General features: G+C 42.3%; 1 protein-coding gene across 19 annotated transcripts in view; it reads right to left on the bottom strand.

The window, feature by feature from the left end:
- Window positions 1-23,451, bottom strand: part of LOC110508342 (muscleblind-like protein 1) — a 105,732-nt gene that overhangs the window by 58,565 nt on the left and 23,716 nt on the right. For all 19 annotated transcript variants that reach the window (XM_036967000.1, XM_036966999.1, XM_036967001.1 and 16 more), the window contains one exon: window positions 17,432-18,285. In XM_036967000.1, coding sequence (XP_036822895.1) covers window positions 17,432-17,608 — 177 coding nt within the window. In that variant the 5' untranslated portion in view covers window positions 17,609-18,285. The remainder of the gene's footprint in view (window positions 1-17,431; window positions 18,286-23,451) is intronic.

Genomic DNA, 23,451 nt, shown 5'->3' with positions numbered 1-23,451 from the left:
CTTTGCACCGGTTTCCTCCAGCATCTTCACAAGGTCCTTTGCTGTTGTTCTGGGATTGATTTGCACTTTTCGCACCAAAGTACATTAATCTCTAGGAGACAGAACACGTGTCCTTCCTGAGCGGTATGACGGCTGCGTGGTCCCATGGTGTTTATACTTGCAAACTATTGTTTGTACAGATGAACGTGGTACCTTCAGGCGTTTGGAAATTGCTCCCAAGGATGAACCAGATTTGAACCAATTTTTTTTCTGAGTTCTTGGCTGATTTCTTTTGATTTTCCCATGATGTCAAGCAGAGAGGCACTGAGTTTGAAGGTAGGCCTTGAAAAACATCCACAGGTACATCTCCAATTGACTCAAATGATGTCAATTAGCCTATCAGAAGTCATGACATCATTTTCTGACATTTTCCAAGCTGTTTAAAGGCACAGACAACTTAGTGTATGTAAACTTCTGACCCACTGGAATTGTGATACAGTGAATTATAAGTGAAATAATCTGTCTGTAAACAATTGTTGGAAAAATGACTTGTGTCATGTGCAAAGGAGATGTCCTAACCGACTTGCCAAAACTATAGTATATTAACAAGACATTTGTGGAGTGGTTAAAAAACGAGTTTAAATTACTCAAACACAAGTGTGTGTTAACTTCAGACTTCAAATGTATACTAAGGTGTTGTGAAAATTCTATGGCAATATAGAGTGGGAAAGCGGCCAATGCGTTTCGCACAATTAATAGACACTGCAGCAAATAAAACCGAATAAAAACATCTGTCTTGTCCAGGACGGGTATACACAGACCGGTGCGCCAATCAGAGCTACAGTAGGCCTCTGTACGGGCCTGGCATCATTCACTTTGAACTAGACTGTGTGTTTACAGGCAGTAGCACGACTTTAGATCATTAGAACGCATTCACCAAAAGCCAGAAAATACAGTGCATTCGGAAAGTATTCAGACCCCTTGACTTTTTCCACATTTTGTTACGTTACAGCCACATTCTAAAATTAAATCGTTTCCCCCCCTCATCAATGTACACACAATATCCCATAATGACAAAGCAAAAACAAAAAACTGAAATGTCACATTTTCACTGCCGCTGAAAAACATCCCCACACCATGATGCTGCCACCACCATGCTTCACAGTAGGGATGGTGCCAGGTTTCCTCCAGATGTCACTCTTATTCAAGCCAAAGAGTTCAATCTTGCTTTCATCAGACCAGAGAATCTGGTTTGAGTTCTGAGAGTCCTTTAGGTGCCTTTTGGCGAAGTCCAAGAGTGCTTTCCTGTGCCTTTTACTGAGGAGTGGCTTCCGTCTGGCCACTCTACCATAAAAGTCTGATTGGTGGAGTGCTGCAGTTTCCGCAGCAACCAGTGATCCAGGTCAACAGCATCAATATAACAGTATAACTTTAGACCGTCCACTCGCCCATACCCGGAAGCGAACCAGGGACCCTCTGCAAACATCAACAACAGTCACCCACGAAGCATCGTTACCCATCGCTCCACAAAAGCCGCGGGGAACCACTACTTCAAGGTCTCAGAGCAAGTGACGTCACCGATTGAAACGCTATTTAGCGCGCACCACCGCTAACTAGCTAGCCGTTTCACATCCGTTACACCTCGACACAATCTTGTCTCTGAGCTTTACGTACAATTCTTTTGACCTCATGGCTTGGTTTTTGCTCTGACATGCACTGTCAACTGTGGGACCTTATATAGACAGGTGTGTGCCTTTCCAAATCATGTCCAATCAATGGAATTTACCACAGGTGGACTCCAATCAAGTTGTAGAAACATCACAAGGATGATCAATGGAAACAGTTTGAATCTGAGCTCAATTTCGAGTATCATAGCAAAGGGCCTGAATAATAAATAAGGTATTTCTGTGTTTTATTTTTAATACATTTGCAAAAAATTCTAAAAACCTGTTTTTGCTTTGTCATTATGGAGAATTGTGTGTAGATTGATGAAATTTTTATTTGTTTAATACATTTTAGAATAAGGCTGTAATGTAACACATATTGGAAAAAGTCAAGGGGTCAGAAGGCTTTCCGAATGCACTGTACACCTGAATGGATTTCTGTAAACATGTAAACACCATGGGAGTCCTCTTATATTTGGGAACTTTACAGTCCTTTTGATCAAACAACCATGAAAAGGTAGGCTCTCTCTCCCTCAGTTATGCACATCAACAACAACAAGATGAACAACTAATGCTAGCCAGAGCAAGATGAGCTAAACTCTAACTAAGGAACATTAGATGAACCCTCTCAAACATTTTCAGCTAGTTGGCTGTCAAAATTGCACTGATAAAAGATGGGGAATTGTAGCCTCCTCGTCTTTCTGCAGCTTGCCTGCCAATGCATGCTTGCCCCAACCAAGCACCCAAGCTAACTGGCTAAAGTTGGCTAGCTTGCTAGCTAGCTACTTCAAAATACAAATGAGAGAACAGCTCACTCTGACCATTTTACTCGGTTGTTTACATGTTATGTAGAGTGTTCTTGACTAACTTTAATTTTTTGTCTAAGTTTACTGACACCGGTCATATTCAGCGAGTGTTGCGCATTCATAAATGTATCAGTTGTTCGGCGCTCTGGCACACTATGAAAACGGAGTAGATAGCCAGAGTGAATATGCACGCAAGAGATATGCTAACTGGACAACAGTCGTTCTTGCTAACCAAATGACACCTGCATGCCTAGCTGTGTATAGCCACTGAAAAACAATATAAGGAGAAAAAATAAGTCTCTCACCCACTCCTCCATGACATGACATCTTCCTAGCAGCTAGCTTGCTATCTAGCTAATCTTAGGCTCCGTGTTTTTAGCTTGCTACATACTATAAATAGATACACTAGCCTATTAGCCACATTATGACTGACTTGTGAACATTGCCCTTGCTAGTTTGATTCTATTGACATTCCCAACCTTAGTTACATTAGTCCAATTTTGTCCAGTATATTAAGTAATTGAAACTGAAACAGTGTATCACGAATGGAGGCAGCAGACAATGTGATTTACAACCTGATAGCAATATTTTTGGGAGTACCAAGAAATGTAATGGAGAATTATATTAATCATGCATTGAACTGCTCCCCAATGCCTTAGTGAACGTCATTGAACGTTGAGTCAAATATTTTTAAAACCTATTATAAAGTTGGTTTTGTAGATATTTTTACTGATATTATTATTGTCTGTTTGTTTCATATCTGCAAAGTAGTTAAAATGCTATCAGTTCCACTTTAAACTTTAGGTCACTAACTCTTTGGCTTTAGGTCACTAGTTACTTTGTGTGCTAAACATGAAATCATTTTTGCAATGGGAAGTAATAGTTATACATGTCGATTGGGAAACGCTTAATGGTTGTGTTCACTGTTGACGTTGAGACTGGTGTTTTGCGGGTAGTATTTAATGAAGCTACTAGTTGAGGTCTTGTGAGGCATCTATTTGTGAGGCATCTCAAACTAGACACTTTAATGTACTTGTCCTCTTGCTCAGTTGTGCACCGGGGCCTCCCACTTCACTTTCTATTCTGGTTAGGGCCTGTTTGCGCTGTTCTGTGAAGGGTGTAGTACACAGTGTTGTACGAGATATTCAGTTTCTTGGCAATTTCTCACATGGAATAACCTTCATTTCTCAGAACAAGAACAGACTGATGAGTTTCAGAAGAAAGGTCTTTGTTTCTGGCCATTTTGATTCTGTAATCAAACCCACAAATGCTGATGCTACAGATACTCAACTAGTCTAAAGAAGGCCAGATTTATGGCTTCTTTAATTAGACAGTTTTCAGCTGTGCTAACATAATTGAAAAAGAGCTTTCTAATGATCAATTAGCCTTTTAAAATGATAAACTTGGATTAGCTAACACAACGTGTCATTGGAACACAGGGGAGATGGTTGCTGATGTTGAAAGTCCATGTTGCCCAGCAACAGCCCCAAAACATCACTGCTCTAGAGGAGATCTGCATGGAGGAATGGGCCAAAATATCAGCAACAGTGTGTGAAAACCTTGTGAAGACTTACAGAAAACGTTTGACCTCTGTCATTGCCAACAAAGGGTATATAACAAAGTATTGAGATAAACTTTTGTTATTGACCAAATACTTATTTTCCACCTTAATTTGCAAATAAATTCATTAAAAATCCTACAATGTGATTTTCTGGATTTGTTTTCTCTCATTTTGTCTGTCATAGTTGAAGTGTACCTATGATGAAATTTACAGGCCTCTCTCATCTTTTTAAGTGGGAGAACTTGCACAATTGGTGGCTGACTAAATACTTTTTTGCCCCACTGTATATATTCCATAAAACATCTGCAGTTTCCAGCTACAATAGTCATTTACAACATTAACAATGTCTACACTGTATTACTGATCAATTTGATGTTATTTTAATGGACAAGAAAATGTGTTTTTCTTTCAAAAACAAGTACAATTCTAAGTGACCCCAAACTTCTGAACGGTAGTGTATGTGTTCAACTCAACAGTGAATGTCCCTTAACCCTATTTAATTGGCATTCCAATGTCTATTCTGTTATGCCTGGAGTGTGTGGCTATGCCACCAGATCTGATTATACTATCTTCCCATGAAGATTCGCAATTACAATATTTCTGCTATTTAAAGGACAGAAATGTGCACTATTCTAATTCTCCTAGCATGAAGAGCACGAAGGATTACTGCGCCTGAGTCCCAAATGGCACCCTATTCCCTACATAGTGAACTTATTTTGACCAGAGCTGTATGGGTAGTGCACTATAGAGGGAACAGGGTGCCATTTGGGATGCAGATTGTGACACATGTACACATGGATTTTGTAGATATGTGGTAGTAGAGTAGTGGCCTGAGAGCACACACAATGTGTTGTGAAAAGTGTTAAGAAATGTAATTTCATGTAGTATTTGTAATTGTATATAACTGCCTTAATGTTGCTGGACCCCAGGAATGTGGATCCTTAATAAATACAAATACAAAAAACAGTGTTGGGCTGTGCCTGGGAAAGGAGGACAGAGAGGGTTAGCGGTGGGAAGCTAGCTGTGTGGGTGTTAGGGAAATGACAGAGTTTGGGTGTGACCTGTTCTGCTATGCCGTGATCATGTGAGACTCAAGCTAATTATGGAAGAAGAATAAGGTCGTTCCTCTCATGAGGAGAGCGTATATGTGTGTGTGAGTGTTTGTGTGTGTGGCTGTGCTAGCGTGCGTGCGTGCGTATTTCATAGAACATACGTAATGTAATGTACTGTATAGGCTAAATGAGATTAGGTAGCTCTTTAGGCCATATTTGTCCTATTTCATGTTGAACAGGCTCACAGTGAAAGAGTGAATGTAGGACAAGTGGTTAGTGAGAGTGTGAGTATGGGTGCAATCTATATCTGTGTTAGTCTGTGTGTATGAATGTGTGTGTTTGTGGACAGCATGTACTCATCACCCATTACTACCTATTTCCTGTCTCTATCTCTTTCTGCATTGTCGTTTTCTACGCTGAGCTTCCTGAGGCCTCTCCTCGTCTCGGTTTCTCCTTACAAGTGGAAACAGTGGCCAAACGGTTAAAACTGATCAATGGCCTCCCATTCACACACAAGGCTGTGTGTGAGAAAAACCCAAGCAAGCCCAAGCTGATGAAACTGCTCACTATCTTCAAGTTCACCCCCAAAAACATATCTCTCTCTCTTTCTCTCTCCCTCCCTGCCAGACAACTTTCCAATGGCTGACATTTCTACGCTGTGACATAGAGCACCATTTCTCTCTTCCTCTCCTCTCTGATGAAATATCCTATCCCCTTGCCATATCCCCTATCCCCCTCTCCCTCCCTCCTTCCCTCAGTTACTCATCCCTCCACAGATAACAGTTCTGTCGTTCTATCGCTCTGTCTGGTCACTGAGGACAGAGTTGGATCAGTGATCATTGAGGTGGGTTCTATTGGGTCACTGGCTGGAACAGAGCCCTCTGGCAGCTCAGTCTGTTAGAAGGAAAGAACACTGTACTTTTGATCTCTCTGGCCAGTGTGTGTTTGCGTTTCTGTGTGGTGTGCGTGTCTGTGAGCACACGTTTCTGTTTGTGCACGTGTGTGTGTGTGTGTGTGTGTGTGTGTGTGTGTGTGTGTGTGTGTGTGTGTGTGTGTGTGTGTGTGTGTGTGTGTGTATGCGTTCTCATGCGCGTGTGTGTGTAGAATAGTGTTGACGGGTCCAGCACAGCCAGGCTCTGACCCAACCAGCCCTCTCTGCTGCTCTGAGGAAACTATTACACACAGCTCAGCCTAGCTCAGAGCAGCGGCACCCGGACAATGTTCCTCTGTCCATATCTGGCTGTAAACAGGCCCTCAGAATCAGCTCATACACCCTGCCCTACTCTGGCCTGAGTTGGCATGGCCAAGGACCAAGGCCAATGGTACAATCACTGGTGTCACAAAAACAAGGTGTGTGTTTTTACGCCCTACAGTCTTATGCTTCTGTATCACACACACCCATAATATTCTTTCTGACCAGGTCTTGGAGCTCCTAAGGGAAGGGTGGGATGTGTGTGTGTGCATGCGTGTGTCATCTTGGACAGAGGCCAGAACCTTGAATCAGACCTAAGAGGAGAGGTCGGTCATCCCATCTCTACAGATCTCCAGAGATAGAGAAAATAACATTGAAAGAAAGAGAAAGAGAGTGAGTGGAGCACTGAGCGAGAGAGAAAGAGAGGTGTTAGCCTTTCTGTCAGCACTTAAAAATAGATGGAAAATTACAGCGTCCCCCCCCCTCCTCCTCCCTGCTGCCCCTAGGCTGGAGCACAGGAAGTGTTGAGATGACTGACCATGACGCTATACCCTCCCCTACCTTCAGCTCTGCTCTCTATGCCTGAACTAGAGAGGAGAAGCTTTGACCCCCCACACACCCTAACCACTTCCACAGCAGACAGAGAGAAAGGGGGAGCGACAGATAGAAACAGAGAGGGAATGGGGTTCTCAGCTGAGCTGAAACTGCAATAATAGATGTTCTATCCTTGATATAACACTAAAAGAGGCATGTCTACCTGTCAACTCCTTTGGAATACTTGGAAATTATGTCATTTGAATGGAAATGTTTCAAATTCATGTGATTATAGTGCACAAAGCTCACATGCTCGATATTGTAATATTGAGAACACAATCAGAACTCTATTTTACAGTTTACATTTGATCCAGATATTCCAGTCAGGAAATAATCTGGTGCCGGGATTTCAAAGTAGTTTTCATTTTTCAGTCGGTGGTGACTTCGGTGATCGGTCGGATTTATGCTGCAGAATGAGAAGACAAGAAGCTGTTCTCCTTCTAGATAACTATAATAAATCACTTGTGATGACACTACTGTTTACAGGGATCTTTATTTATGGACAGCTCAAAGTGGAAAGAGTATTTGTGACTGAGAAAATTTCACCAAGAGAGATCATATAGTCATGATCATGGATGTTCTTGGCTAGCTACAGTAGCTAAGCCACACTTGGGCTAGCTAAAGTTTGCTAGCTAGCAATCCTTGTGTTCAAAGTACAATTGTCTGAAAGTGTCTAGCTAGCTATATATGGTAACATTTGATCATAAATAGCTGAATTATTTTGATGTCGTAGTTAGCCACATTTTGGGTAGCTAGTTAGCTTGCTGGTTGCAGCACCAATGTCTGTAGCAAGTGTAGATAGCTAGATACTTTACTTCTTGGGAAACATGTTTTAGGCTAAGTGTATTAGCTAGGTAACTAGCTAGCTAACATTCATTATACATCTGTTGTGTCCAACAAGTATTATCAACTACAACATTTAGTTAGCTAGCTAGTCTTAGCTGTTTAAATGGTAGTCTCATCGCATTGATTGGGAATACACTGTCTGCATACACAGTTCTGGTCAAACGTTTTAGAACACCTACTCATTCAAGGGTTTTTATTTTATTTGTACTATTTTCTACATTGTAGAATACTAGTGAAGACATCAAACTATGAAATAACACATATGGAATAATGTAGTAACCAAAAAAGTGTTAAACAAATCAAAATATATGTTATATTTGAGATTCTTCATATAGCCACCCTTTGCCTTGATGACAGCTTTGCTCATTCTTGGCACTCTCTCAAAGAGTGCAGTGTATAAAGTCAGAACATCTGCTGTCTCAGCCACTGCCTGTCAAATAATGCCCCTCTCCCCACCGGAGTGATTACTACCTCTGATAGTTTAAAGCTTGAGGTGGTCACCTCATACAAGAACTTGGGAGTATGGCTAGATGGTACACTGTCCTTCTCTCAGCACATATCAAAGCTACCGTAATCGCCCCTCTTTCACCCCAGCTGCCAAACTAACCCTGATTAAGATGACCATCCTACAAACGCTACATTACGGAGACGTAATTTATAGATCGGCAGGTAAGGGTGCTGTCGAGCAGCTAGAGGTTCTTTACCATTCGGCCATCAGATTTGCCACTAATGCTCCTTATAGGACACATCACTGCACTCTATACTCCTCTGTAAACTGGGCATCTCTGTATACCCACTAGTTGATGCTTATTTATAAAACCTTCTCAGGTCTCACTCCCCCCTATCTGAGATATCTACTGCATCCCTCATCCTCCACACACAACACCCGTTCTGCCAGTCACATTCTGCTAAAGGCCCCCAAAGCACACACATCCCTAGGTTACTCCTCTTTTCAGGTTGCTGCATCTAGCGACTGGAACAAGCTGCAAAAAACACTCAAACTGGACAGTTTTATCTCGATCTCTTCATTCAAGGACTCAATCATGGACACTTATGGACAGTTGTGGGTGCATCACGTGATGTAATGTTGTCTCTACCTTCTTGCACTTTGTGCTGTTGTCTGTGCTCAATAATGTTTGTACCATGTTTTGTGCTGCTACTATGTTGTGCTGCTGCCATGTTGTGTTGCTACCATGTTGTTGTCATGTTGTGTTGCTACCATGCTGTGTTGTCATGTGTTGCTGCCATGCTATGTTGTTGTCTTAGGTATTTTTTTATGTAGTGTTGTGGTGTCTCTCTTGTTGTGTGTTTTGTCCTATATTTTATATCATTTTTTGTATTTTAATCCCAGCTCCCATCCCCGCAGGAGGTCTTTTGCCTTTTGGTAGGCCGTCATTGTAAATAACAATTTGTTCTTACCTGACTTGCCTAGTTAAATAAAGGTTAAATAAAATAAATAGACAAAAATATTGTTGAGACTCATTTAATGAAGCCTAAATTAGCATTATTATTAAGTGTTATGGTTTTTGTGGAGACCTTTGCCTGTCACATTTAAAGTTATATTCATACGTTGAAAACAGCAGTTTGTGGTTGAAATTGAATGTCAGAAAGTTTCCTAAACTGACTGGAACTGATTTGCAATTGACTCCCTTTCCAACTCTACCTCACTTCCCCCATTAACAGACAATAGCTATAACATCAAGTTATGTCTGTATGTAAATCTGGCTTCCTGAATCTGAAGTGATGCATGTTCCCCTCTTTCTCCCCTCTGCCTCACACACCCCGTCACATATTCCAACCACATGACTTGAAGTAGGAGTGGCCAGAGAGAGCACATGCAGGGGCCAGATGGTATCATGCTGTTATGACAGTAGCAGACAGGGAAATTCAAAGTTACTTTCGTAACCCTGGTTCTCTGATAATATGAGTGAGTGACACAACGTCTGTCGGAAATGGACAGGACGAGTGACGAATAACGAGGGCCCTTCCCTCTTTATAATGCACCACTCGCCTGACCTTTGGTCATTTGAAAGCATGCACCTCTTCTTTAAGCTCTTCCGAGCAGGGAAATGCAGTGAAACAGCTCACTCATATTATCAGAGAACTGGGGTTGTGAAAGTAACCTTGAGTTCTCTTTCAAATACTAATTTCAATGCCTCACAATGGGATATGATCAACTCCTGTATCGCAGACATGCTCTCCGAAGCCAGGGTAGTCCCAACAGTATCACTCCTCAGCGGCTCCGACACTGAGGACAGTATCTGCCAACGAAGGTGCAGTGACATCCAGTTGGTAAAACCTCATAAAAGTGCCTTAGACAGAGCCCAAGAGGTAGCCATACCTCTGGCGGAATGAGCCCTCAGGCCCTCTGGGGGCTGTAAACCCTTGCTATTAGAAGCCAATATAATAGCCTCCACTATCCAATGAGATAGCAGCTGATGAGACAGGGGACAACCCCTGCAGGAAGGCATCCAAGAAACAAAGAGGACAGGCACTTCAGAACAAACGTGCTTTCGATTTTTTGTTGTTGTTAGGGGGGGGGGGGGTGTTGTTCCATGTAGTGAATCACTTTTTTAATGTGTTTCTATGGGTTAATAGCAATAATGCCAAATTCAAATATTTGTTTTTTTTCTATTTTTTGTTGATACCTTAAGGGGTCTTAAAATTCCAAATCAAAATAGCTAAATTATCCAAACTACGGTTTGCAACTGCACATGGGGACACAGATCGTACTTTTTGGAGAAATGTCTTCTGGTCTGATGAAACAGAAATAGAACTGTTTGACCATAATGACCATCATTATGTTTGGAGGAAAAAGGGGGAGGCTTGCAAGCCGAAGAACACAATCCCAAACGTGAAGCACTGGGGGCAGCATCATGTTGTGGGGGTGTTTTGCTGCAGGAGGGACTGGTGCACATCACAAAATAGATGGCATCATGAGGCAGGAAAATTATGTTGATATATTGAAGCAATATCTCAAGACATCAGTCAGGAAGTTAAAGCTTGGTCGCAAATGGGTCTTCCAAATGGACAATGACCCCAAGCATACTTCCAAAGTTATGACAAAATGGCTTAAGGACAACAAAGTCAAGGTATTGGAGTGGCCATCACAAAGCCCTGACCTCAATCCTATTGAAGATTTGAGGGCAGAACTGAAAAAACGTGTGCGAGCAAGGAGGCCTACAAACCTGACTCAGTTACACCAGCTCTATCAGGAGGAATGGGCCAAAAGTTACCCAACTTACTGTGGGAAGCTTGTGGAAGGCCACCTAAAACGTTTGACCCAAGTTAAACTATTTCTGACCCACTGGGAATGTGATGAAAGAAATAAAAGCTGAAATAAATCATTCTCTCTACTATTATTCTGACATTTCACATTCTTAAAATAAAGTGGTGATCCTAGCTGACCTAAGACAGGGTATTTTTACGAGGATTAAATGTCAGGAACTGTGATAAACTGTGTTTAAATGTATTTGGCTACGGTGTATGTAAACTTACGACTTCAACTGTTTGTTAGTAGAACCCCACTTCCCCTGGCTTAGACAGCATTTAGACTCAGTGGATTATAACCTTCCCTCTGTCCAAAAGGTCCTGCAAGAAGCATAAAACCTTGGATACGGAGCATTGGTAAGGAATGATCTGTTTTAGGTCACACCAGTTGTTTCTATACAGTCAGCATGTAGAAGGGGCTCTGTCTCTCTGGAAAGTGGCATGCCTGTCCCATTCAGATTCATCCTCCCATGGGCCAGGCCAGAGGATCATGGTTTCTGGGTAAGGGTGGGAAATCTCTCAGTTCGTTTGGGTCAGAAGATCCCTGCGTGATGGAAGCTGCCAGGGCTTGTTGTAAAGCAGGAGTGTGATTTATGTTAAACAGAGCCTTAGGCATAAAGTAGAGTGGGGAGTATGAGGCATAGAGAGACTATAGTGGGGTGTATGAGGCATAGAGTGACTAGAGTGGGGTGTATGAGGCATAGAGTGACTAGAGTGGGGTGTATGAGGCATAGAGTGACTAGAGTGGGGTGTATGAGGCATAGAGTGACTAGAGTGGGGTGTATGAGGCATAGAGAGACTAGAGTGGGGTGTATGAGGCATAGAGTGACTCGAGTGGAGTGTATGAGGCATAGAGAGACTAGAGTGGGGTGTATGAGGCATAGAGAGACTAGAGTGGGGTGTATGAGGCATAGAGAGACTAGAGTGGGGTGTATGAGGCATAGAGAGACTAGAGTGGGGTGCATGAGGCATAGAGAGACTAGAGTGGGGAGTATGAGGCATAGAGTGGGGTGTATGAGGCATAGAGTGACTAGAGTGGGGTGTATGAGGCATAGAGTGACTAGAGTGGGGTGTATGAGGCATAGAGTGACTAGAGTGGGGAGTATGAGGCATAGAGTGGGGTGTATGAGACATAGAGTGACTAGAGTGGGGTGTATGAGGCATAGAGTGACTAGAGTGGGGAGTATGAGGCATAGAGTGACTAGAGTGGGGTGTATGAGGCATAGAGAGAGTGGGGAGTATGAGGCATTGAGTGACTAAAGTGGGGTGTATGAGGCATAGAGGACGAAAAGTGTAGAGCAACACCCTCGGTGTGTCAGCCCATCTATCCGCAGTGGTTTGTTTCCTGTTAGCGCAAAGAACAGCAGGCAGTGTGCGTCTTTGTGCGATGCAAAGAGATCTATGGTGGCTCAACCGTATCTGGTTGACTAGAAGTCTTCACGGGTCCAAAAAGTTAGACCCGTTCCAAAATGGACATGTGGCTTTCCCATCCAGACCCAATATGCATGAATAAAAAAAAATAAAACTGAGACCTGTTCCGAATGAACCCGAGGACAACCAGAGGACAGTCAGACCTGTTTCCGAAAAAGGCTGTAAGAACAACAGACCCAAATAGACATGTGCCCGTTCGGATCCGAGACCGGTTGACCTGTTCAGATCCGAGGGTAGAAAGAGAGAGCGAGAAAGAAACCTCAGACCTGGCTCAGCCAGCGCCATCAATAAACATGGGATATTGGCCAAATGAAACACATTTATCATTAAAAACAGCCTAGAACAAAAACATTTTACAACTATTCCTTGTGTTGTGATGTGTAGCATTTGCACAACTTTATAGACTATTTTACAGCTGTCAGAGATCTGAGGACTAAATGCATCAGGGCATAGGGCATTGCATGCATAGGCTTAGGAATCCAATGTATGACATTAATATTTAAAACAAATTAATTTGGCCACAGAGTATTAATAGCTTCTAAAAAAATAGCTGTAGGTTAAGTTTTATCACAAGCCTACAGTTAGGAAGACTGCAATTTGGGCAGCATGTGCACCAAATATAGTGCAGCTTGTTGCATTGTGGTCATAGACATATAATCCATAGAATGGTATTGGAACCTCTAGAAGGGTCTGAAACTCTGAAAGAGGGGTCTCAAAGGAACATAGGGGGTTTAAAGTGTGTGTCTCTCTCAGTCACCAGATCTCAACCCAAGTTACCACTTATGATGGGAGATTCTGGAGCGGTGCTTGAGACAGCATAGTAGCGGTGCTTGAGACAGCATAACGCCCTAGTAGTCCTTTCCTGCAGTCAAATGACCTAGTGGCCTCGTATGGAATGTTATACAAATCCGGTGTTTCTATGTCAAACAGTTTTGTTATATTTCCATTCTATATCTGACATGGTACAGGTGTCTTATTTTATGTAAACCCATAATTATGTGTGTAAGGTGTATACTTTTGCTTCAAAGTTGATTTGTTTAAGACTACGAAGAAACACTCTGTGTGACCTTTATTTAGCCCACTGCAGTAAAATGAAGACACGTTATGTTGCTGTTTCCTTTATTTTGGCAGTTACCTGTACAGTACGCCTGGGACATGAGTCACACGTAGTGAAAGTAGGTGTACTCTGCTCCACAGATAAATTTTAACAGCTAGTCTGTGTAGATGCAGTCTGTATATATGCAGACAGCAAAATGCTCTAGGGCATGGGCAGAGGAGCGATAGATGGCATCCTACTCTGTTTGTCTATTGAGACCGGAGGGAGAGTGAACATGCTGACTTCCACCCCTGGCTGGAACCTGAAAAGGCGCAGTGGGGCTGTCGAGCAACCAGGAAGTATTGGGAGTGGAAGCCGCGATGGCTCTCTGCCGCTGGTATTGCTCTGATTGCCCCTTTGCCCAATAGAGAAGAGATTTCCTGCTCTAGTATGCAAGCTAAGTCCCCACTTGCTACTGAAGCAAGCATCCTGTTGAAAACGGGTGGCTCCATAGCAAACTGCAGTATGCTCCCCTTTGTAACTGTGGACGAGACCCAGGGCTGTACTGTGCATGCACGCCAGGTCCCTGCTCTTGCGGCGAGTCACCAATGATGTGGAGTCACTGGGATTTGGGGACAGTGCTCGGGGCAGGTGGTGGCAAGGGTAGCCTTGACGGCATAGCTGACCTGGTTTTTGAGTCTCTTGTAAGTAAACACAAAATGACTGAACGTTATGTGAACTATGCAAGAGAGCTAAGCTAGCGGTGTGCTAGCTGAGGTAGGCCGCATAACCACTTTGCTTAGCATTAGTACAGCCAGCCTTCCCGCGTTAGCTAGACTGTTTTAGGCCGTTTCGTGGACCGGATCACCACATTGTGGGACTGATTCAGTTAGTATGCAAAAAGCAACTTAATGCTAGGTAAACTAAACACGAGAGCTAACCTAGCAATCGCTAGATTGTGGATAGCTAGCTACAGTTAGCCGTGGGGCTAGTAGCGTAGCTTAAGCTAGCACGGGCCAGTACTTGATGAAACCTTACAAAACTTCCAGCACTCGTTCGAGAGCAGACGGAGTATGTTTGATTCCCATGGGGTACGGGGGCCCATAATAATGCCGGGAGAAAAGTATTGCTAACCGGTTTATACATGTGCTTGCACCGCGTTAGCTGAAGAAAACCACATGAATGACGTTGCTTCTTGAGTCTTTTTTGACCATAACATAGAGGTAAAACCGGCCAGTTAAGCCAATAATGAACATTAGACGTACTAAACGAGAATGACCAGAGGACGGGCGAGTGGCGCCTGATTCCTCGGTTACATCATTACGCAGTACGTCAGTCTTGTCCCGCTACGGAATAGAAAAGTGTAGTGTTTGTAACGCAAGCTGGAAGAGAGCCTCTCTCTTGTCAGAGATCGCATTTATTTTGGCAGATTGCAAAATATGACCTTCTCATTCTAGACAGGATATATGGTTTCAGGTGATAACAAAATATGTTTTGTTTAGTTACTTTTTTCTCAACCAGTTTGCACAGCAGAGCTAGCTTGCTAAAGGTTAGGCTAGGTTGAAGATACCATTGTACCTAGTGACCTCCAAATAAGAATTATAATCACAATCAACTTAAACGGGAGGCAACAGCCATATAATATAATTGGCCAAACAGTTGTGTATTATTTGACATTACTATTAAATTAGTTTCACTTATGGAAATGGGTAATTGTTCACACGCTGCTATCTATCGCATAAAGCCATCACCGAAAACCATACATTTTCATTTATTCTGTGGTTTGGTAACTTCCTGTTCTTCCACGTTCTCTGGCTGGGTGGAAGACGATGCAAAGTTTGAAAAATGTAAAAGTATGTGGTGTCTCAACGGGAGCCTTCAACTGCAAGGAGGCGTTGCGTTTCCACTTTGACGCCCCCATTGAAATACTTATGGGTAACGTGAAACAGGCTTTATAAAGAGGGAGGGGCTCACCGCATTCGCCACTTTACCTGTTTGTCTCCGACTAGGGTGACCACATGTCCCGCATTTTTGCCCTTTTTCCTGAGTCCCGCAACCAAACAATCATGTCCTGCATTTTATCAATGAAATTCAAACACCACAAAAAAATGTTTAAGTCGATTTGTCCTGTATTTCAATCAGACATTCCAACCTGTCTCTTGCAGTTACGTTGTGCATATGAAAATATACATTAGGAGCACCTTTCTAATATTGAGTTGCCCTCAATTCGGGCAAAATGGGGTGCAATTTTGTTCAGCCTCAATTCGCTGGGACATGGACTACAAGGTGTCGAAAGCATTCCACAGTGATGCTGGCCCATGTTGACTCCAATGCTTGATACACACAGGAAACTGTTGAGCGTGAAAAACCCAGCAGATTTTGACACACTCAAACCGGTGCGCCTGGCACTTACAACCATACCCCGTTCAAAGGCACTTTCATATTTTGTCTTGTCTGAATGGCACACATACACAATCCATGTCTCAATTGTTTCAAGCATTACAAATCTTTCTTTAACCTGTCTCCTCTTCATATACACTGATTGAAGTGGATTTAACAGGTGACATCAATAAGGGTGTCATAGCTTTCACCTGGTCAGTCTGTCAGGGAAATACATATCTCAAATTGTTGTTGAGATCTGATATTCTGTGCAGCGTCAGACGATACGTAGGCCAATGTCATACGGCCATCGTCAACCAATCACATTTCTCAAATATTTTGCTAAACTTGGAGAGGACCGTTGTGCCTAACTACTTACAAAACATGTGCTTCTGACAAAAAGCTACAAGTAAGTAAATAGCCGCATTTCGTCAAACTTGTGAGGCTCTCCATGCTCATTAGCTGCTTATTCAACGTATTTGCTGCTACTTCACTCAATCTCGTTTTAAATCTCAGTTTCTGACTGTTTTACATTCCCTGAGACCAACCAGATATGTATCCGTGGCCAAATATTCCCATATTTTCATAAAACAACCACACGTCTCTCGTTTCTGCATCACCAAATCTTTTGAGCAGGGGTGCATTCCGCCACTTCTCACAATAGTGCTCATCTTTTAGTAAAGTTAGATCAAAGCTGAATCAACGTCTTGGAAGATGACATAATGATTCACTTGTATTTTACATAACAAAAGCAAATATAATAGCATAGTATAACGTTACCGTTACATCAAAAACACCACCTTCGGAATACTGTAGTCAAAAATAAATTATCATGCGGCCAAAACTCAACAGCGCTCGCCACTAAGCAGAATTTGCTTAGATTGAAACAATATAGTCCTACAGGAAGACTATATAGTCTGCTAACACCATCTGCTCTAATTCGCTCACAAAAAAAGTCATTCAAGTAGATCTAAATGCATATTCCCATGAAACTAATTGAGATCAAATGATTGCCATGCGATGCTGCCAACATGTTGTATTCATATAGGCTACACTGTCCCGTAAAAACGTCCTGTTGTCCCACATTTTGGTATTTTAAACGTGGTCACCCTTTCTCCGACAGACATTGTGTGATTTGTTCTTTATGGTAGTAATCTGCTTGGAGCCAATCCCAATGTGAGACATTGAAACGAGTATTTGAATGAGAACCCCTCACTGTGGTAAAAAAACAACATATTCATGACAATACACAATGTATGTTGGCGGTTGAGAGAATGTTTCGGTTTATACAGTGCTGTTTGAAACCACACCATAAATATGGTGTTTTCATTGCTCATTCAGTCAAAACCTTTCCCAGGCTTCGTACTCCTGTGGGTATGAGTTAACTTTTAAAACTGTGAGTTAATGTCTCTATGTTATGTGTTTCTGTATTGTGTTGTGTTCTGTGTGGACCCCAGGAAGGGTAGCTGTTTCTAATGTATGCCAATAAACTCCCCAGGACCTCTCCTTTCTCTTAACCCCTGACCCCTTGATCATTCGTTATGCCAGACAATCAAATCACAGCACCACATATGGCTGTAGCCCACAGCTTCATCCTGTGTCGTATCACCTTTCTTCTTACCTTGAGGGAGTCGAAGCAGGCGATGACTCGTCCATTCTCCACCTGGCAGCTCTTGGCTGGGTGGGCGAACTTACACTCCTGGTCGGAGCGTGAGCACGTGCCTCTCTGGAACTCCCGACACACCTCCAGTGTCAGCCATTTTGTGTCCCGCATGTGCGCCATGTTCATGTGCGCCATGGTCACAAAGACAGTCCAGGAAAATAATAGTAATCCGTCCGAATCGGGCTAAAGCGTGATGTGTGTGTTGGTGTGTGTCCCCTTTGGTTGGATATGTCCGCTACACCTTATTCTTCTGAAAGATCCGAGTGGATGTATCAAGGCGATAGGTGAATGTGTTGTAAAATTGTTGTGTGTGTTATTACCTTCCTTAAAGCATTGAGAACACACTCAACAGACAATGATCTGAGCAGAGAATGACTCTACCACTGTTTGTCTCAACTTGTATCTCACCAACAATTCAGCATGTAACCCAGAGGGAAAGTTCACTCTTCAGATCCTTCTTTCCTGACTACAACAGTGCTGTAGGCTGTGACTGAATGGAGATCAATGGAGATTAGAGACACTGAGAGGTCTGAAAGAGAGAGGCTTGGCCCAGAAGGAGAGAGGCTTTCTGGGGTAGGGTGGTACGGGAGGGCAGGTGAAGGCTTAGGGCAGTAAGCCTGGTGATGATGGGGCTGGTGCAGGTCTGGGCGTGGATTTTTTTAGGCGTGGGCCGTGACGAGGGGTGTGGTTGGTATCCTTGTGCTCGCGTTATCGTGGCAGCAAGCGAGGCGGGGGGGCGGGGGGGGGGGGGGCGGAGCTTCTGCTCTAGAAGCGGATCGAAGCTGCAGCAGATGTCAGGGAAGGCACTTCCTCTGTAGAGAACGAGAGAGACAGGGAGAGGGAGAAGGAGAGAGAGACATTAGCTTGGTGATATATACTTCCACAGAATCGATTTAGACTTGATTTATGCCTCCATTCATTCCTCAGTGGAAACTCCTAGAGCATGATATAGTTATTTTCCAAGAGCACGCTAGTTTCCCTTATTCATTCTCTTCAGTCTCTAGAACCCATCTATGCAGCTGTGGGAACAGATAATGTGTAGAAATGTCAGCCATGCAAGGGTGTCTGCTAAAACAAATAAAACTTTCACCCTCCGCACTCCCACAAACATCACACACACACACCACGCCATACCACACACAAACAGCATGTACAAAGCACTCTTTCAGTCGGAAAATCTAATCAAACCCCATATCACTTACAGTTGAGCACTGCACAACCAGACGTGGCAAATCTATTTAAAAGAGAAAGTAAGAGAGAAAGAGAGCGAAAGCAGCGGGAACTGGAGGGGAGGGTGGTAATTTCCCTTTCTCAGAAGCGGTGTGTGTGCGGGGACCAATGAGAGTGGGCGGAATTGCAGCAACATTCTGGGCCGAGTGCCAGGTGAATGGGAGGGGTGGAGCCAAGGCGAGGTCGACCTGGCTGACTGACTGCCACCAGAGAGAGAGGGAGGAGAAAATGAGAGAGGGGTGAGGAGAACATGAGAGGGGGGAGGAGAACCTGTGAGGAAGAGAAAAGGGTTAGTTAAAAAGTGAGCCAGAGAGAGAGAGTGAGAGAAAAGGGGGAATTAAAAAGTGAGAAAAAGAAACCCAAAGCCAGAGAGAAAGAGATAAGCCCAGGCCAAGATAATCAGTTTCCCTGCCATGACAACTATCTTATTCCTGGAAGAAGACAATGATGATGCGTTTGTTTCTCTTGCACAATTTACCAAATTTCACAACCGATCAAATAAAACCTTGCTTCCTGAGAAAGAAAACCTACTCAAGCATGTCCAGAAAGAAATGAAACATCTACAATGAAACGACATGCCAAAAGTAATTATCATACCATCGCAGTGAATTACCACCAATTAATGAAGTGCCAGTTATAAGAACGTAAAAAGAGTCAAATCACAGATTGAGATCATTGGCCAAACAGTACCTATGATTACTTGTCAATTCCCTTTTCCCACTGTTTGTAGGTGTGACCATTGGTGAAAAGTGGCGCTGACCCCAATTAGTCGACTGGTCGATTGTTTGGTCGATAGGCTTTTGATCGACTGAGATTTTTTTTTTCAAGCAGTAGCAAATATATATATTTTTAAATGGCACACAAGACACCTGTCTGACTCGCGCCCATCTCAGTGAACTAATCCACAATGCACGTCTCTCTCCAGAATGCGCTCTCTCCTGCCAATTTGCGCACATTCATTGTTTCATAACTTCATTGTGGGAATTGTTTGCCTTGAGTGTTAGTGTCTATCAATTCCCCATTACATATATCACCAGTAGTAGCCTATATTTACCATTAATTCCTATCATTACTAATGCACAATATTTGTTTGGTCGTGGTCATTTCTCTTAATGCATTATACTTTTGTTACAGTATTTTACCGCTCTCATTGTCAGAGTGGACACGTAGTTTGCAGAGCGCACAACCTATGCTACACTTGTGAGAAGTGATTTTTGTTTTATTTCAGTCCATTTAAGTGTTTTGTCAATTTAGTCATTGTCTTTTGTTTGGAGCGCTACTGCCAATGTTGAATAAGGACGGGCACCTGATAACGTATATCAGATCAAATCAATATTATTTGTCACATGCGCCAAATACAACAGGTAGACCTTACCATGAAATGCTTACTTACAAGCCCTTAACCAACAAGAAATAGAGTTAAGATATTTACAAAATAAAATAAAAAAATCTAATTAAAAAGTAACACAAGACAATTACGAGGCTATATACAGGGGGTACCGGTACTGAGTCAATGTGCGGGGGTACAGGTTAGTCAACGTAACTTGTAAAGTAACTATGCATAGGTGGGGAAAAAAAAGTGAGTGGAAGCAGTATAAAAACAAAGGGGGGTGTAAAAGAAAAATGTCATGCTCTGATCCAGTGGAAAGTCATAAAATAGGTATACCTGATGATGAGCTCTTATCTATTGCGCAAAATAGCCTACAGCTGTGTGTGTCTATTCAGAGCTCACTGGGGCGGAAACTCTGAGGGCCCAGAAGATTTTATACAATGTTGCAAGTTTGCTACAGAAAGCTTTGGGCTGGACCCACAAAAGTTGGTTGAACTATGATACAATGTTTCAAGTTCGTTGCAGACGTGGAATCAGCCAATGTGATTTATAGGATATTTATTTTTATCAGGATATTTTCTACCTGCAGGCTTTTGGGTTTATGTAGGCTAATTTTACATAGATGGCAATGGCAATAGAAGTAACTTTTTAGTTTTGTATCATTTAGATTTGTATAGAATTTTGATTAACCACATGAAATGATTTTGAGACACGCAGCCTTTATTAGAAATTAAATTAAACTGTTCCACGAAAATGTGCATATGAAAACCATAACTGACACACAGATTGGTAGAAATTGTTAGATAAATTGGCATTCCACATGAGAAAGATTGCTGACTCCTCGTGTAGCCTATTACAAGCAACTTCACGAGCAATGGCAGAATCTGCGAAAGCCAGCAGGAACGGGAGGAGGATGGTCGGGTCAGGTTAAGGTTTTTCTCTTCTGGTTATCTTGATCTCTTGCTCCCTCTTGAATCATTTGTATCTTATTTCATCAAACAGCATCAGACAAGCATATAGTTGATTTTATTAAAACACATCGGGTGTGTCTATATATGGGAAAATACACCTTTTAAAATGTATTTTAGTCAGGGACAGCCCTAGTGAAAAGTGTTTGTTTATAATGAAACTATTGTGTTTACCATGGGAATTAGATACATCCCACATCCAACAACAAAAATCTATGTGATCACATTGAATCAACATGTAAAACTGATTGGATTTGCAAAAAGTGCACATTGATGGCAAAAAGCCATAAATAAATACATTTTGTATTTTTTCTCTCCAAACTTTTCACCTAAATCCAATGGCATGATTACAGTTTTCGTTGATTTCACATTGAATTCACCTTAGTTTACAACTCAACCAAAAGTAAATCAAAACTAGACGTTGAACTGACATCTGTGCCCAGTGAGATTTGAGTCACAGGGGCCGTTTCCCCTCTTATTATCCGAGCAGGGACAGTGCTACACCCTCTCAAGAGAACTCAATTTCCTAGAACAGGTTGTGCACATTCAGCAACGATATGCACATTCAGCAACGCTCCAAAACCACTTTGCGACATTCTGTATCACATCTCTGGAGGACACCATGGGTCACCATGACCCGGCAAACATGGATGTATTTTTACAGAGAGCTGAGCATCATAGTTTCAGAGAAAGAGAGTGTGTGTGGGGGGATAAGGGAAGAGAGAGAGAGCGAGAGAAAGCGAGAGAGAGAGAGATGAGGGGGTTGAGTAAACAAGGCTTCACCTTGGATGACTTCATGCAGGCTCAAATGAAAAGGGCCCATAAGGTTGATAACTATGACCTTTGGAACCCAAACACACTGAATGATAACAACATAGACACTTTGGAACCCGAAAGACAACACACACACACACTTTGAAGTATCACGTTTTAAGGTTTGACCCAGGTGCAGACAGTGTTGAAGAAACAAAAGTGTATTCTTTAAACGGGCAGGTAAACGACAGGTCAAGGCAAGCAGGGGTCAAAGGTACAGGACGACAGGCAGGGTCACGGCGGGCAGAACCGGGAAACTAAAAAAACAGGAGCAAGGAACAGGAGCAAGGAAACAAAACGCTGGTAGGTCCTACGAACAAAACGAACTGGCAACAGACAAACAGAGAACACAGGTATAAATACACAGGGAATAATGGGAAAGATGGGTGACACCTGGAGGAGGGTGGAGACAAGCACAAAGACCGGTGAAACAGATCAGGGCGTGACAGGAAGACACCGAACGGAATACACACCTTCGAAAGAGAAAAGCCCAAAACAGCAAACAGAACATATACATTATTTTCTAATCTGACTTTGAATCTGTTTCAAAACTGCTGCACAATGTTTCATCTTAATTCCATTGAAAAAGTCTGTTTGGCCAAGTTTGATCTGTCTGTTGTTTTATTATGGAGGTGGATGTAGTTTGAGCTTCAGAGCGTGTTGATGTTAAGACGTATTTATTTCTGAAGCTTTGGTTTCTCATAGCTAATTTTAACGCTTTTTTATTGCACACTGTTTAGTGAGGTGGATACATTTTCAAATAGGAAATTAACACAAAGTAGCTCAACACAAAACTAAAGAAATAAATCCCTTACCTTAGAAACCAAACTTCAATGACAAATTATATTAGCAATTTACTCTTTTCAATTTGATTACTAATCAAACGAATGAATGACGGACTATAATGTGTGTCAGATTCTCCAGTCATTTCCATGGTTTCCGTGGGTTGTGGTAGTCAGTCAGCTTGGCAGGTAGCTATGGAAGGCCGTTCAGGTCTTTATGTGTCAAAATAACACTATTGGATGCATCAAATTAGCTTTTAATTTCACACGTCAAATGACACAGTTGTATTATAGAATGTTGTGTGCGCTGAATTTGAAGCCCATTAAAAAAGTGTAAATTGAAAAGAAGAGGGCAGTCCATAAGCGCAGGATATCAGGGATCTGGTCTAAGATCCCTTCCAATGCCCAATCACTGCTCTTTATCAAGCTTTACGTGTCCAATACTTGGTAAACAAATCCATTTTTTGAGCAATAGCATTAGCATAAAATAAAATACGTTTTTTACATTTTTTAAGCACACAATATATATATATATATTTTTTTTTTATAGTCTTTTTCAACCATAACTGAAATACCAATAATTTCTGTATTCCTTTAAACTGCTGGTCTAAGTTGGTCTAACAGTTCAGAAAGTAACCACCATACCTCTGCTTTAACTAAATTGAAATGTCATAACCCGTTTTTGTACCCTTTCCACGCTTGGCGTGTCATTTGTTTGTAGAACGACTGTGAGAAAGTCAGTTCTGATGACTTTACAACTCCAAAATGAATTAAAATAAACATTATGCTGACACCATCTAAAATATAATTACCCTTTCCATAAATGAGCCTAACAACATATTGGTCCATATCATC

Source organism: Oncorhynchus mykiss, chromosome 28 (genome assembly GCF_013265735.2).
Source record: "Oncorhynchus mykiss isolate Arlee chromosome 28, USDA_OmykA_1.1, whole genome shotgun sequence".
In the NCBI taxonomy this organism is placed as follows: domain Eukaryota; kingdom Metazoa; phylum Chordata; class Actinopteri; order Salmoniformes; family Salmonidae; genus Oncorhynchus; species Oncorhynchus mykiss.
This window is presented reverse-complemented; position numbering and strand designations above follow the sequence as displayed.